Source organism: Leucoraja erinacea, chromosome 2 (genome assembly GCF_028641065.1).
Source record: "Leucoraja erinacea ecotype New England chromosome 2, Leri_hhj_1, whole genome shotgun sequence".
In the NCBI taxonomy this organism is placed as follows: domain Eukaryota; kingdom Metazoa; phylum Chordata; class Chondrichthyes; order Rajiformes; family Rajidae; genus Leucoraja; species Leucoraja erinaceus.
Genome location: NC_073378.1, coordinates 62749298 through 62766119, shown reverse-complemented (window position 1 = coordinate 62766119; position 16822 = coordinate 62749298). Strand labels below are relative to the sequence as shown.

Below are 16822 nucleotides of genomic sequence, written 5' to 3'. Positions count from 1 at the left end.
CTGAATCATATAGGTATCCAATCTCCCAGTCACATTCTTGTTCCAATGTAATGTTCATTGGCGTCTCATCTCTCCTACTCTTCCACAAAACATTGTAAATGCATTCTACTGGTATTGTAAAGTAGCTCTAACATATCCAAGTTCCTCATCAAAATTTTTTGTTGTCTTAAGCTGGTGGTATTACGTTCTCTCTCGATTGTGATAGGAGCCTTTTGGTTGAAAAATCAACCAATGCACTCACCTGGTTTGAAAGAAGTTTACAACATCCACAATGAATAAACAAATTGCTCTGAACTTTTATTTTTGCAGCAAACACGCCATAAAGGCGACTGAAAGCATTGTTTTGACAATTGTTGGAAAGGCAATTATGACAAACTTGAGAACAATTACTTCAGTATCAAGGTCATTGTAGAAAATAAAAATTACAGCTTCCAACATAGATTTATCAAAAGCTTTAGCATTAAAGTTGTCTCCTCAGCTAAATCCACTACTCCCAAAGCCCATTCCTGCAGTTTATTTGCTAAATTTGTGTCACTACACTTCACATGCTCTGCATTAATGATTTTATTTTCACTTGGAAACAAAGTGTCCCAAAAGCCGGCCAGATAGATAAGAGAACAAAAGATCAATGTAGACCACTTAAGATTACCAAGATGGGGGAAATGGATCTAAACTGGTTTAAAAAAAATTAGATTGAAATCAACAAGTTATTTACCAGTTGTTTAAATCCTGAGACAAAGTCGTTCAGATTCACAAATGAAAATTTCAACAAGACGGCATAATTATTTAATGGAGGTAGGGGACTGTGTCTCCAAGTGGACAAATTTAGATGTTTTGGCAAGAGTACTGATAAACGAGGTGGGATGGTGTTCAAAATTCTATAATCCGTTGTCCATTTCTATTGCACGTTGGTGATAACAAATTTGTAACTTTCGTGTCCTAGACTAATGGATTACACATTTTTAGCATGAGACAAGCTCCTCTCTTTTCAATAGGCCCCTCAATTTACAAAAGGACTTGATGGATGAGAGGGGATCTTATTGAAACATATAAGATTATTAAGGGATTGGACATGCTAGGGGCAGGAAACATGTTCCCAATGTTGGGGGAGTCCAGAACCAGGGGCCACAGTTTAAAAATAAGGTGTAGGCCATTTTGAACGGAGATGAGGAAAAATCTTTTCACCCAGAGGGTTGTGAATCTGTGGAACTCTCTGCCTCTGAAGGCAGTGGAGGCCAATTCTCTGGATGGTTTCATGAGAGAGTTAGATAGAGCTCTTAAAGATAGTGGAGTCAAAGGATATGGGGAGAAGGCAAGAACGCGGTACTGATTGTGGATGATCAGCCATGATCTCAATGAATGGCGGTGCAGGCCTGAAGGGCCGAATGTCCTATTCCTGCACCTATTGTCTATAATTTCCATTCCCTCACCAGTTAAGAGCACAATGAGAAAATTACAATGGATGTTAAGAAGATAAAAATCAATCCATAAATTTGACAACATTCTACCCCACCTATCAACCACCATGAACATTGTAATTTCCAAATAAATTCCTTGACAATGATTCAGATTATAAAAAAGTTCCAATGACCATACTCTCAAACTTATAATTGTAGACATTGACAAAATTGCTATGAAAGTAATTGACTGACAAGGCACTGCATTTAAGGAGAGGTTAGCCTTCCATAAAATAAAATGCTCTGTGTCTTTGCATGGCGGATGAAAAATAGGAATGGATGATCAGCCTTAAAATCTTCACGGGAAATAATTAGACCTTGATGTTCTATGACGGCTGCTGTTGCAGCAGCTTCTTCAGTGCCTTCCTCATCAACTGCAACAAAGGACTGATGAATGACTTTTGACACTGACAGATATTTTCCCTCACTCATTCCAGAGAAGTTGGCTTTCTTCCAATCGAAAGCATCCACCATCCCCCCTGTAAGTTTGGGGGCAGATGATTGATGAAACACCCTGGGCCAGTGATCATATTTCTCTTCCAGCGGGGCCGGCAGCTTGAATTTGGGGTAGCAGTGACTTGAACAGATGTCATGAAGACATGTTCTTTGGGTTGGTCCAATTTCTCAGACGATTAAGTGTGAAACTCTTCTGAAGCTAAACATAAGAAAAGGCAAAACATTAAATAATTTAGCCACCAAACTTTCTTCAGAAAATGTAAATCAAGGCAATATCAAATGATACAGAATCAGGTATTCTATGTATCTGTTATAAATTACCTGATACTTTATGATATATTTAACTTAAAATACCACCACAAAGCAACAGAAAAAGCAAAAATATCTAAAAATTAATAGACATTAATAAACTGAATGCTGCAGTTTACGTCCAATTAGTTCCTGACCCTTTATGGATAACTTGCTAGTCTATATATCAGCCAGGACATAGATGTACACATAATGAAATTTGCCGGACATGTACTCAGAATGTCACCAGATCGTGTACCTAAGATAGCAATGACATGGCAACCTGACGGAAGAAGGAAAAGAGGCTGAACAAAGCTCACATGGAGGTGAACATTCCAGAAGGATTTGAAAGCCTTGGACGCTAACCTATCGAGGGTGCAAGATGTTGCACATTATCGAACAGAATGGCGAAATCTTGCTGTGCAATGCACTCAACAATGTGGGAGGATCTAAGTCAATAGACAATAGATAACAGGTGCAGGAGTAGGCCATTTGGCCCTTCGAGCCAGCACCGCCATTCAATGTGATCATGGCTGATCATCCCCAATCAGTACCCCGTTCCAGCCTTCTCCCCATATCCCCTAACTGTGCTATTTTTAAGAGCCCTATCTAGCTGTCTCTTGAAAGCATCCAAAGAACCTGCCTCCACCACCCTCTGAATTCCACAGACTCACCACTCGCTGTGAGAAAAAGTGTTTCCTCGTCTCCGTTCTAAATGGCTTACTCCTTATTCTTAAACTGTGGCCCCTGGTTCTGGACTCCCCCAACGTCGGGAACACGTTTCCTGCCTCTAGTGTGTCCAAGCCCTTAACAATCTTATATGTTTCAATGAGATATCCTCTCATCCTTCTAAACTCCAGAGTGTACAAGCCCAGCTGCTCCATTCTATCAGCCTATGACAGTCCCGCCATCCTGGGAATTAACCTTGTAAACCTACTCTGCACTCCCTCAATAGCAAGAATGTCCTTCCTCAAATTATGGGACCAAAACTGCACACAATACTCCAGGTGTGGTCTCACTAGGGCTCTGTACAACTGCAGAAGGACCTCTTTGCTCCTATATTCGATTCTTCTTGTTATGCTTACTTTCATAGACTGATGTACAAGGACCCCCAGATCCCGTTGTGCTTCCCCTTTTCCCAACTTGAGCTGATTATTGACTTCAGGAGGTCATATAATGGAGAATACGCCCCAATCTCCATCTACGGGGACAGTGAAGAGAGTGTCCAGCTTTAAGTTTCTGGACACATTTCAGAGGACCTCGCATGGTCCACCAACACTGCTGCGCTGGTCAAGAAGGCACAGCAACGACTGTTCTTCTTATGAACATTAAAAAAGACTGGTCTGCCCCAACAGCTGCTGACAACGTTCTACCGCTGCACCACAGAGAGCATATTAACGTATGGCATCTCTGTGTGGTATCTCAGCTGCACGGAGGCAGAGAGGAGAGCTCTTCACCGCGTCGTCCACAGAGCGCAGAGGATTATTGGGACACAGCTACCAGCCTTGGAGGGCATCTACCACACACGGTGCCTCAGGAAGGCCATCAGCATCCATAAAGACTCCTCACACCCTTGTAATGGACTGTTCAAACTACTTCCCTCCGGCAGACGTTACAAGGCCTTCTGCGCCCGAACCTCCAGACTCAGGAACAGCTTCATTTCCAGAGCTATAGCGGCTCTGAACCGGCCCTGCTGAGTGCCCCCCATCCCCCCTGGACTGTCTCCCTTGCCTGGTCGCGTCGCACAGACACATCTGCACTTTAGTCTGTTTGAACTGTTTTGACTATTTTACTGTTGTAATGTTCTTTTTACAATCCATGTTCTCGGGGTATCCAAATCTAAATTTTATTAGTTATTTAAGTTATGACATCGGATGGAAGCTGCATACCAAATCTCGTTGTGCTTATGTGCAATGACAATAAAATATATTATTATTATTATTATTATTGACGGCATTTAGATAGTAATCTGCCTTCCTGTTTTTGCTACCAAAGTGGATAACCTCACATTTATCCGCATTAAACTTCATCTGCCATGCATCTGCCCACTCCCCCCAAGTCTAAGTCTATATATCACCACCAGATGGTGCAACCATGAGCTTTGGAAAATGACGCTGGCCAGGTGATTGGTGTTGCAGCTGAAAAATAATTTGAGGATTGTAACCACAACTCCATCAATTTTAAGATTATTTTGAATAGAGACAGGTCTGCATGTTGGGGCAAGGTACTTAATTGAAGCAAGGCAGATTACAATGTAAACAGGGAGGAGCTAAATAGGTCAATTGAGATCAGTGGTTATTGGCTAGTATAATTTCCAGGCACAAACTCTTTGCCTGTCTGATGGTGTTTGTTATGGCAGAAGGGAATTTATATTTTCAAATAACTCAGCTGAAAATGTAATAACATTGAAGTCAATTACATGAATTTATTTTTGGAAGAATGTTGAAATCATTTTTTTGAACAGCTATTCTGAAACAATAGTTCACGTTATAACATCCCACTTACAGTTTCAAGTCCATTGTTGTCATCTGGCAGTAAGATGATCATACTGAGTTCATCCTGAACATATGGGAGTTCAATGATCTTGAACGCAAATTCACGATTGTGAAAGTAAAGAAAACTTCCAGTTTGCTGCATCATTTCCAAATCTTTGGTTATACTCTACAAATAAAGTTACACACTATTAGGAAATTTCTGGAGCACCAGTGGCCAGGTAAATAAGTAATACAGAACGCATTCTCCTCACACACATATCCGGAACCCGTGGTCCTTCTGCACATGTGCACATATGAACGGGTCCTCCCGTTCAATATTGCTGATGATCTACGTTTGAAATATCCATGCTAAATACAGTGAGAGGGCAGGAATCTGGGAAACCTGGGCCAAGGTAAATCTAGTGTAACAATTCCATTCACTTGAATTGAGAGAAAAGATCAGAGAGATCAAACATTACATAATTTACAGTTCTTAAATTATTGAACTGCTTATTTTTATTTCAATGTAAAATATTGACGTTCGGTTCTTTCTTAAGATAAATGTTGAATGTTTCAGAATGTCAGGGATGTTTAGAAACATTATTTTACAGGCTTTAGCCAAATGTCAACATATTCAGCATTTTGTAAGAATGAATTTCATTCCTCAACAGCATCACCCAGCCACGAAGTTGATGGAATTGGCACAGAGACCAAGATATTACTATTCAAAAGTAGATTCACAGAGGCAGGAATCTGGGAAACCTGCCCAACAATCAGTGTGAGCTGCGACAAGGATGCTATGAAGCTGCAGGATGACTTTGCTAGGTTGGGTTAGTGGGCAGATGAAGTATATAATGTGGACAAATGTGAGGTTTGATGGCAAGAACAGGAAGGGAGATTATTATCTGAATGGTGTCAGATTAGGAGAAGGGGAGGTGCAACGGGGTGTGGGCCTGCTTGTACATCAGTCACTGAAAGTAAGCATGCAGGTACAGCAGGCAGTAAAGAAAGCTAATGGTTTGTTGGGCTTCATTGCAAGAGGATTGAGTTTAGGAGCAAGGAAGATCAACTGCAGTTGTATAGGGCCCTGGTGAGACTGCACCAGGAAAATTGTGTGCAATTTAGGTCTCCTAATTTGAGAAAGAACATTATTGCTATTGAGGGAATGCACCATAGGTTCACCAGGTTAATTCCCGGGATGGCGGGACTGACATATGATGAAAGAATGGGTTGACTGGGCTTGTATTCACTGGAATTTAGAAGGATGAGAGGGATTCTTATAAAACATATAAAATTCTTAAAGGATTGGACAGGCTAGATGCATGAAAAATATTCCCCATGTTGGTAGAGTCCAGTCCGGGGGTCACAGTTTAAGAATGTGGACAAGCTTTTCCCTTTGAGAATAGGGAAGATTCAAACAAGAGGACATGACTTCAGAATTAAGGGACAGAAGTTTAGGGGTAATACGAGGGGGAACTTCTTTACTCAGAGAGTGGTGGCGGTGTGGAATGAGCTTCCAGTGGAAGTGGTGGAGGCAGGTTCATTGGTATCATTTAAAAATAAATTGGATAGGCATATGGATGAGAAGGGAATGGAGGGTTATGGTATGAGTGCAGGCAGGTCGGACTAAGGGAAAAAAAAATTTCTTCGGCACGGACTTGTAAGGCCGAGATGGTCTGTTTCCGTGCTGTAATTGTTATATGGTTATATGGTTAATAAGGGGTGGGCCATTTAGGACTGAGATGAGGAAAAACCTCTTCACCCAGAGAGTTGTGAATCTGTGGACTTGTCTGCCACAGAATGCAGTGGAGGCCGATTCACTAGATGTTTTCAAGAGAGTTAGGTTTAGCTCTTCGGGCTAAAGGAATCTAAGAGATATGGGGTAAAAGCAGGAACAGGGTACTGATTTTTGATGATCAGCCATGATCATATTGAATGGCGGTGCTGTCTCGAAGGGCCAACTGGCCTACTCCTGCACCAGTCCAAAAATCCTGTGCCAAGCCACATCTAGTGTAACAACCCCATTCACTTGAATTGAGAGAAAATATCAGAGAGATCAAAAGTTTCATAATTTCCATTTCTTAACTTGTTGAACAGTTGTACAAGTTGGTGAGGCCATATTTGGAGTATTGTGTTCAGTTTTGGTCACTCTAGTACAAAAATGATGTTACAGTGTAGAGAATGTAGAGAAGATTTAAGAGGATGTTGCCAGGGCTCGAACTACAGGGAGAGTTTGAGCAAGGTAAGACTATTCCTTTGAAGTGCAGAAGGATGAGGGGAAGAGATCGGGTAAATGCACAATCTTTTATCCAGTGTAAGTGAACCAAGAACCAGAGGACATGCGTTTGAGATGAGGGGAAAGATTTAATAGGAACCCGAGGATGAACATTTTTCAAAACGGAGTAGGAATAATTCCAAAGGGCAGGAATTTATACCAAGTATTTATCAGGAATGCCATTCTGTTGCACTTTTAAGTCTTTAAGAAGGAACTGCAGATGCTGGAAAACCAAAGGTACACAAAAATGCAGGAGAAACAAAAAAAAAAGCAGTTTGAAGAAGGGTTTCGGCCCGAAACGTTGCCTATTTCCTTCGCTCCATAGATACTGCTGCACTTTTGTCTTGATGAAATAGTGAATCAAGCTATTGATATTATTAATGTTCATAATTTTTGATATTTTCAACGCCACCTCCTTTACCTTCTTTAGCTTGAATTGTCCAGTGAACGAATCTTCTTTCTTAAATGGGGCTTTCCATTTCGCCTTAAAATAAATGGCATTCACAAGGACAAGCCTTGTGTCAGGGCCAACAGAACCTTTCCCCAATACATTTTGGATTTTTCCTGAAAAAAGGCACGCTCACATATAGACCATAGATTAATTAAAACATGAAATAGCCAATGAATGGCAACAACCACAACAAAATCACAAGTCAGAGGTTTAAAAGATACACAAGAAATCTTTATATTGTCAATACAATACTTGACACTAAACAGGACACAACAAACTGAGTGTAGAAGTTGTGAGGTCACATCACAGTTGTGCAAGACATCAGTGAAGCCACATTGAGACTCAGTTTTGGGCATCATGTTATAGGAAAGATGCTGTCAAGATGGAAAGAGTGCAGAGAAGATTTACAGTTGCCAGGACTGGGCCTGAGCTGTCGGAAAAGGTTGAGCAGGCTAGGACTTTATTTCTTGGAGCGCTTGCAGACTAAAGTTATAGGGAAATGTTTGGATAGGCTCAGCATATAAAGAAGGCCGAGCAGTGACCTTATTCCGGTACCAGATAAAGTGAATACTCACAGTATTTTTCACCAGGGTAGAGGATTTTAAAACTAGAGAGCATAGGCTTAAGGTAGGAGAGATGCATAAGAGATCTCAGGGACATTGTTTTCACTCAGAGGGTAGTCCATATCTGGAATGATTTGCCAAGGAATCTACAGAAATGAATACAATTACAACTTTTAAAAGACATCTGGTGAGTTACATGGGTTGGAAGGATTTAGAGGGATATCGACCAAATGCGGGCAAATAGGACCAGCCCAGTATGCCAACGTAAACATCATGGACACAGTGGCCTGAAGAGTTTGTTTCTATGCTCTAGAGCTCTATTACTCTACAAGTCAAGGATACTTCAGAATGGACGAATGACTAATCAGTATCACACTTAATGCTCTTGGCATGCCTATCACATTTGGGAAATGTCCCTCATTCAGAAAGTTGAATACGTAGAGCTGAAAGTTTTCTGTGTAAACCCTGGAAAGAATTGTTCTGCACTACTCACCTGCAGTCTGTTCTTCAGTCCAACTGTTGATCTCTTGTCGAGCCGCCTCTGCTGCTTTAAGAAAGTCAACAGCTCCCAGCCCTGCTTGATAATGTTCCAGAGAAGCTGCAAGAAAATCCTGAAGGATTACAGAGAACAGATTTTTTTTTAATCACTTCCAACAGTACCTTTCAGAGATTAAAATAATCAGTTTGGTTTAAAAAATGGCCACATTATTCATGATGTTACTCCAAGACAAGACGAGGATAATTTGATAACCACTCATTTGACATAATGTCCAGCGGTGAGAGGAGATTGAATTACTACAAAATAATCATGTTTAAATAACCTCCAGTTCCTGAATTAAAATTCTTTGCTTAAATGTTTTGATTTCCTCACTATCCTTGATTCATCAAATGTACTTATCTGTTGCGTTGCATTCAGCTCATTTGCTGATAGAAAATCTATTAAAATGTTCTCTCTGTTAATTTCAAGATTTCTAAATTAGAATGATGTCACAAAAAAATATTCTGGGTGGGTCGTCTGGGGATAATTCTAAAATAAATAGACTTTATTTATGTTTAGTATGAGATTGCCAGGCAACATTAATGAATTCTAGTACCCATTCCTCCTTCTCACAGAAAATCAATTGCAAGCAAGTTAAAAATTGTCACTTGAATTGCAGTTTTATTGGATGTTCCATTTGAAGTTGATCTTTCCCCTCGGAGAAAAAACAATGACGGTCAACATCACATCAAACTAATTTTCTCTAGAACACACAAGGAGTCCATCCCATTTAGCTGAGCAGATCCCATCTCAGGAAGACCACCGTCTTTACTCTGCTTCCAACATGCAATCCGTGCTGAATTCTGAGACACTGGATCTATCTCTCTCTCCAGTAGGGATACATGATTAGTGTTTAGAGGATTAGACCGTTTCCACAAAATTTCCAAGGTATGCAAAGGTGGTTATTGTATTTGATATCTATGGATATCAACAATGGCATTTAATAACATCCTGATGTTTTGGTAACTTCTTTAAAATTCAATTTAAAACATTATGGCTTATTTTGAGAAATTTCAAAATAGGTCCATTGATGATTTGTGGATCTATCCAAATATCAGTTAAATATGATCTAAGATCAAACCTTTAGAAATCAAACAGTCTTTGGACTTCTGACATCTATACTATTACTACACCTCTCATCTTGACCACTTCGGGCCTACGTTGTAAATAAATTTTCGCAAAAACGCTACCCTATATTGCTATGATTTCTCGACATCCTACTCACCATTCTCCTCTGCTACAAATCAAATAAGTTTTGTTCTAATCGGTGAAATAGTACAAAGGTTATGAAGGTTTAAAAATCACCCCTTCCGTAACCCACTCTCAATAACGCGGTGAGGAGAATAAAAAGCTGAAGGGGTGCAGTGTGTTCAGCTGCTCGTGGGAGAGTCAGTGGCTCGCGGACTGCTTCTGCGGCAACCAGCACGACCAGCCGGAAGCTGGTGAGTTGAACCGGAAGCCACCGAGTGATGCCGGAGTGGGAACAGGATCTGATGTGTGAGGCCGAAAGCTGAAGGTGTGGTGTGAGCAGTGGGCTGAATGACCTTCATCTATGTTGAAAATAAGGATAAAACTGATAAAATCTTATTACAAGGACGATATTCTTAGATGCAATGGGCTATTAAACAATTAGAGACTGTTTTGGGGTAGATATTCCAATTAGTATCAAACACCATTCTCAAGACACCTCCACATTGAACCAAGCAGGAACATTCCTTCCAAAACTCAAGAGGATCGAGCTTGTGTTAACACCAATGTTTTTGACCAGATTAACAAACACACATTGAGCAGTTTAGCCTCCAAACCCAAACCTAACTGGAAGGAACTCGTAGGTCTTCTCCCCATAGAGGCGATTGGCTAAATTCAAGGAATACTTTGCATTCGGGTTGATTAATTCAGTTTGCAGTTTCTGAAATTCCGGGTGGACGTCTTTGACTTCATCAAAACCAAGCATCTAAGAGAAAAAGTTAACATTCATCAAAAGAAGTGAAGTGTATTTAGTATTCCAGTTCTATACTGTGCTTTTCAGAATTGAACATAGTCAATTTATCGTTAAAAACTGCAAATTCACTATTATTACTTTTTCAATAGTTTTATGAGAATATGGTCCACCAGACTTTAGAGCCATATAGTTATTCCACATTAAAACAGGCCCTGTGGCCCAACTCGTCCCTGCCAACCAAGGTGCCATATTTTGAGTTGCTAAGTTTTGAGAAAAGGCTGGCAGGACAGGATCAAGGCTTTGGTTTAGTCCAGGGGTCGGCAACATTTTTGCATAGGGGCACGTATTTTTCCAATTAGTGTTCTGTAATTTCCAGGTCACCTGCGTGCCTCGGGACAGGCTGCAGTTCCCAGATCCCTCCTGTCCCTGGAACCAGCTGTAGTGCCCAGGTCACCTGCGAGCCTTGGGACTAGCTGCAGTTCGCAGGTCACCTGCCCCAGGACAGGCTGTAGTGCCCAGGTCGGCTGCGAGCCCTGGGTCTAGCTGCAGTCCCCAGGTCACCTGCGCGCCCAGAGTCTATCTGCAGTTACACTGTCTGGTCCTTGCGGCCGCTCGCAGCCACCTGAGCTACTGAGTGCGTTGCTGGCATGATCCCGGCCCCCTTTCTCCTCAACGTTCCTGCCCTTCCTGCAACTTTACCCCTGGCGGCCTAACTGTGCTGATCCGGGCCAGACTCCCCACACGCTGTGGAAGGAACTCTCCCGCCCTGCGGTGATGTCCTTTTACAGACGCTGTACTGAGGGATAGGCAAGTCTATCTTTCTTCGCTAACAATCTAACCTTCGGACTCCAAGACGCAGATACATTTTCGGGCCTTATTTTATGGTAAAAAATAGCATCTTCATTGTTGAGAATTACGGTAACTAAAACTGAACTGTGGCTTCACCAATGTCATTTACAACAGTGGTGTAATTTGAGGGTTATTGGAACTGGCCAAAAGAGGAGTTTGGGGCAGTGTAGAATAGCCATGATTACATTGAATGGTGGGATAGGCCTGAAGGGCCTATTGGCCTCCTCCCACTTCTATTTTCCTGTGCTTTTATCTGGTCTTGTGAATAATGAGGATAATAAGAATTGTGGATAATGTGTATTCTGATGCCAAAATTGCCATGGGGATAAGCTGCAGATGAGGTCACCATCTACAGTTTATCCCATTGATAACTTTGGCCTATCCCTGTCAGAGAGAATTCCGTTGTGCTGACACATTCCTGCCAGAATCTCTGCTATTTCAAACCATTTCTCAATTTCCAAGTCTGAAAAAGGATCTTCAATCTGAAACATTTCCATAGATGCAGCCAGACATGCTGAATGTTTCCTGCGTTTTCTCTATTTTATTTCATTAAATCTGTATGCACTCAGTTCTACTTTAAAGCAATAGAGACATTCCTAAGAAACCTTGCGTTATAGAAAATATAACCCCATAAAGACAATACCACATTATAAAGACAATAGTGTCAATGGTGGAAATGGAGCTCGGGGCTACAGAGGTGCAGACTCTAAAGACTGCATATTACATTGCTTAATAAAATATCGTTGCAGTGTCAATAGAAGGCTTATTCATGTCAATAGCCACCTGTGGTTAAAGTAGCATGACTGATTATTGTGAGGAATGCAAACATGCAAATAACAAACTATTCCAGCTCCAATCCAACAAACCAAACCCCGTCGATTCTCCCCACCCTAAAGCTTTACATGACCAAACATACTCCAGTTTGTTCAAAAACAGGACACACCTTCTGAAGCTAACATAAGGCCACACCTACCTGAGCCATCTGAGTGGCTGTCTTCTCTTTCGCACCCAGATATACCAAGGCCAGTGCCATTGATATACTAAAGGGAGACACAAAGATGTTGCCATCACTGTTCTGTTCATCCAAGTGCTTGAACAGATCAAGAGCAAACTGTATATTTGCAGTAACCAAAGGATCCAAACGGATTAGATCTAGAACAGAAGAGGAAAAAACTCATTATGCATGGAGTTTGCTCATCTGTTCAACCAAGACCTCTTCAGGAAAACACTTTTTGATGTTCCATACGTAGTTTATCAGAAACTGTGTCTGAATCTTTGACAGTGGCAAGCAGGTGGTAGTATCAATTCCTCTGCAATCAGGAACAATCCTGAGATCCAATACGTTCCTTACTAAGATCCAATACTGGCTCTGCACTGAATGTCTGCAGGACAATGATTGTCTCTGACAGACATTTCCCTGAAGCAACAGTGTCAGAGGGCCTGGTCAACACTTCTCCCAGTGGCCTCCTGGACAAGTAGATATACACAGTGCCTCATGTTGAGCTCAAACTCCCATTAATCTTTGTGCAACATCAAGCTTGATGACTCCACTGCACAACTCACCCTTCCATGTGGTTTGTCCAGACAAAGCAGCTCTGAGGAAAAGTCACTGACCTTGACACTGGGTAACTGGGGAGCTCATGGTGGTGATGGTAATAGTGAAAGTAGGTGCGTTTGGGGAGCAGCTGTGGGCGGCAGAGGCAAAAATGTGAAATATCCTTCCAGCAAGGCTCATATCTACTGAGTAAGTGTCCTGCCTGCTCAACTTGTGTTACAGTGGCACAGTGTAATCAGTGGAGACAGAAGCATTCACCCAGTCCAGTCTACAAGGACCTGTTATTCACTAGCAGCAAGTCCACTAATATAGTCCAATGAGTGTACCTACAACCAGTGTTCATAAAAAAAATGTTTTAAATGAATAAATATTGGATAGATATTAGTTCCTGGCACTTACCATCAGCCAATTGATCAGTTACAGATTGTTGACACTGACCCATCTGATTAGCTGCCATGATGAATGGTTGGTTGACCCTGGGAAAGAACAGCAAAATAGTATTGGAGAAGTAGAATCCCAGTAGAATACAGTTATACAGCATGGAAACAGGCCCTCGGGCCCGCCCTGTCCCATTTCCTGCATTTGGCCCCAAAACTAGCAAACTCTTCCTACCAAATGTTTATATCTGTCTAAATGTCTTCTAAAAGTTGTAATTGTGTTCATTTCCATCAGTTCACCTGGCAGCAGAGCTGCCAAGTTTTGTCAGAGCATTTCAGTATTCTAGTACCCAAAAATCAGTATTTTGCTGAGGAATTTAGTATTTTTACACAGTGCCCTTTTGCTGAAAAAAAATGTTGTTTTTTATGTGTGGTCATACCCATGTAAGAGTACAAGAATGCATAACTTTGCTAGAAATTGACATGTCTTCTACGCACCTTACTTGACAGTGCATTCATTATCATCTGTTTGTATAATTCAGTTTGAACAGCAGCCTCCTGCTTTTAGCACCAGATGATGATGTAGAAGCCATTTTGGAAGCCTCCCTCTCCCTCCATAGCTCTCTCTCCCTCCTTCCTCTCTTTCTCTCCCTCTCCATCCCACCCTCCCCCTCAACCTTCCCCTCCCTCTCTTCCATTTTTTCTCCCTCCCTCACTTATTCTCTCCCTCCCTCTCCCTCCCTCTCTCCTTCTCCCTCGCCGAACAGTTTGTGACCCATAGCGCTGTGGCCATAGTGCGTCTGTGGTCTCATCCACAGACCACAGTCTGTTCGTATTGGTGGAAATGTGTCAGCCTCGATAACAATCAGCACAGGAGCTCCTCATGGCTGCGTGCTCAGCCCCCTGCTGTACTCACTCTATACTCATAACTGTGTAGCCGGTCATGGTGCGAACTCCATCATCAAGTTCGCTGACGACACCACTGTTGTGGGGCGTATCACTGATGGGGATGAGTCAGAGTCTAGAAGAGAGATCGAGCAACTGTCCATATGGTGCCAGCACAATAACCTGGCCCTCAACACCAGCAAAACCAAGGAACTGATTGTGGACTTTGGAAGGAGTAGGATGGGGACCCACAGTCCCGTTTATATCAACGGGTCGATGGTTGAAAGGGTCAAGAGCTTCAAATTCCTGGGCGTGCACATCTCTGAAGATCTTTCCTGGTCCGAGAAAACTAATGCAATCATCAAGAAAGCTCAGCAGCACCTCTACTTCCTGAGAAGATTACGGAGAGTCGGTTTGTCAAGGAGGACTCTCTCTAACTTCTGCAGGTGCACAGTAGAGGGCATGCTGACTGGTTGCATTGTGTCTTGGTTCGGTAACTTGAGCGCCCTGGAGAGAAAGAGACTACAAAAAGTAGTAAACACTGCCCAGTCCATCATCGGCTCTGACCTTCCTTCCATCGAGGGGATTTATCGCAGTCGTTGTCTCTAAAAGACTGGCAGTATCATCAAAGACCCACAAGATCCTGGCCATACACTCATCCTCTTGCTACCTTCAGGTAGAAGGTACAGGGGCCTAAAGACTGCAACGACTAGGTTCAGGAATAGCCACTTCCCCACAGCCATCAGGCTATTAAACCTGGCACGGACAAAAATCTGAACATTAATAACCCATTATTTGTTATTTTCACTTTATCAGTTTATTTATTCATGTGTTTTGTAGTCAATACCGATTATGTTCTTTGTGCTGAAGCAAAGCAAGAATTTCATTGTCATATCAGGGACACATGACAATAAACTCTCTTGACTCTCTTGATCGTGATCTTGATGTGTAAAGCCCATAGCCCTACGTGTAAAGGCAATAGCGCTCCAGCTGGCAGCACTATTTTTAGAACCCACAGCGCTGTTCGTTTAAATTCCCACGAGTTAAACTGCCAGCGCTTTAAACCTGTAGCTGATCAGGCAGATCAAAACTTACAAAAATAATCATCCAGATCTTGAAATTTAAAATACTAATAGATTTAATCTGCTATAATTTATATACAGAACATACCAGAGTGCTTTTAAAGAAAACAAAATCACTTTTAAGTGTAGCCATTGCTGCCGTGTGGGATATTTGTGCTCAGCAATCTCCGAGAAGTAGCAATGAGATAATAACCCAGTGGGTGGCGCAGCGGTACAGTTGCTGCCTTACAGCGCCAGAGACCCGGGACCGAACCCGACTGCGGGTGTTAACTGTACAGAGTTTTTACCTTCTCCCCGTGACCGAGATCTTCGTACAGTTGCGCAGGTTAATTGGCTTGGTATAAATTGTAAAATTGGCTTGGTATGAATGTGAAATATTCCCTGGTGTGTGCGCTGTATCTCTTAAATTAACCTATGACTACGATAATCTGATAATGTTGAGCAAATGATAAAGATTTGCCAGGAATCTGGGAATAATTTTGCAGCTTTTATATTTTGAACCACTACTGTGGGATTTCTTTCATCCAGACTGAAGACAGGGCCTCAACGCTTCATCCAAATAAAAAATCGCCTCCCGAGTCCACTGATGAGAACCATTAAATTGTGCAGTGGAATCCCAGTCTACATTTCGCTGCTCTAATCTCCAGAAAGTGTCTCTGAACCTGCTGAACAAGAACTGTCAGTGACCCATAATGAACCACGCCCAGCAGGGACCTGTATACTGGGGATAGACACAAACTCTCCGAGTAACTCTGTGGGTCAGGCAGCAACTCTGGAGAAAAGGGGATAAGTGATGATTTGGCAATACGTGTCTAATTTTGGATTATTAGTATCTGTAGTTCTTTGTTTCTCCCTGTGTACTGGTGTCGGCATTGAATTATTGGAGGAGATTTTGCTGTGGAGCGGACGAAATGTGTAAGAAAGAACTACCCAGGCAGATCACAACATACATGATTACATCAGGTAGAGCAAAATAGAAAATAATCAAAGAGCAGATTATTTTACCGCTCCAGAGAAAGTGCAGATAAAACAAGAGCAACAAGAAAAACGCAGATCAGGAATTATTTGCTCGCAGAGAGAAAGAGAAGTCGGTCCAAGTGTCTGAGCTCTGTGGACTACTGCCAATAAACTCGTGCTCATTTGCTTTGGGCTGTGAATACATTTCTCAAATGTTCGAAATGCACAGACATATATTAATAGTTTACATCAGGCCGTCCGGTTACGTGGCGAGAATATTAGATAAAACATTAAAGAAACTTGATTCAGATGGTCTGGAGGTTGAACGGACCAACATGATGCTAAAACGTCTGGAACAAACAGCTCGTATCTCAACACTCATCGACCCCTCTGTAAAAGTACGGAATATTCCTACTAAAGTGTCGAAACCACGTCCCGGGACTCCTCGCTCAGCAGACGCTGCTGCAGTTGTAATGGGCACAGCGGCGAAGAAATAACGGCGGAACTTCAAGCGAAACAAGAATACTCACCCTCAAGCGGCAGAAAGCATCAGATGCAGCCTGCAACTGTTCACTCCCCTTTATAGGAAAAAGTCACCTGACCACTGTTGTACCACATGATAACCTGGGGGAATGCTGAACGAAACACAGTATTTCTGAGGACATGTATCGTG

The 16822-nt window shown here is 42.1% G+C and overlaps 1 protein-coding gene across 1 annotated transcript; it reads right to left on the bottom strand.

Annotated features, from left to right (window-relative positions):
* Positions 1–272: 272 nt before the first annotated feature.
* Positions 273–16607, bottom strand: LOC129710694 (leukocyte elastase inhibitor-like). The gene is given in 9 exon segments (XM_055657868.1): positions 273–2027; positions 2029–2112; positions 4707–4862; positions 7363–7514; positions 8458–8575; positions 10319–10456; positions 12267–12445; positions 13248–13324; positions 16565–16607. Coding segments are annotated over 8 exon segments (1248 nt in total). The 5' UTR covers positions 13306–13324; positions 16565–16607; the 3' UTR covers positions 273–1664.
* Positions 16608–16822: the final 215 nt, after the last annotated feature.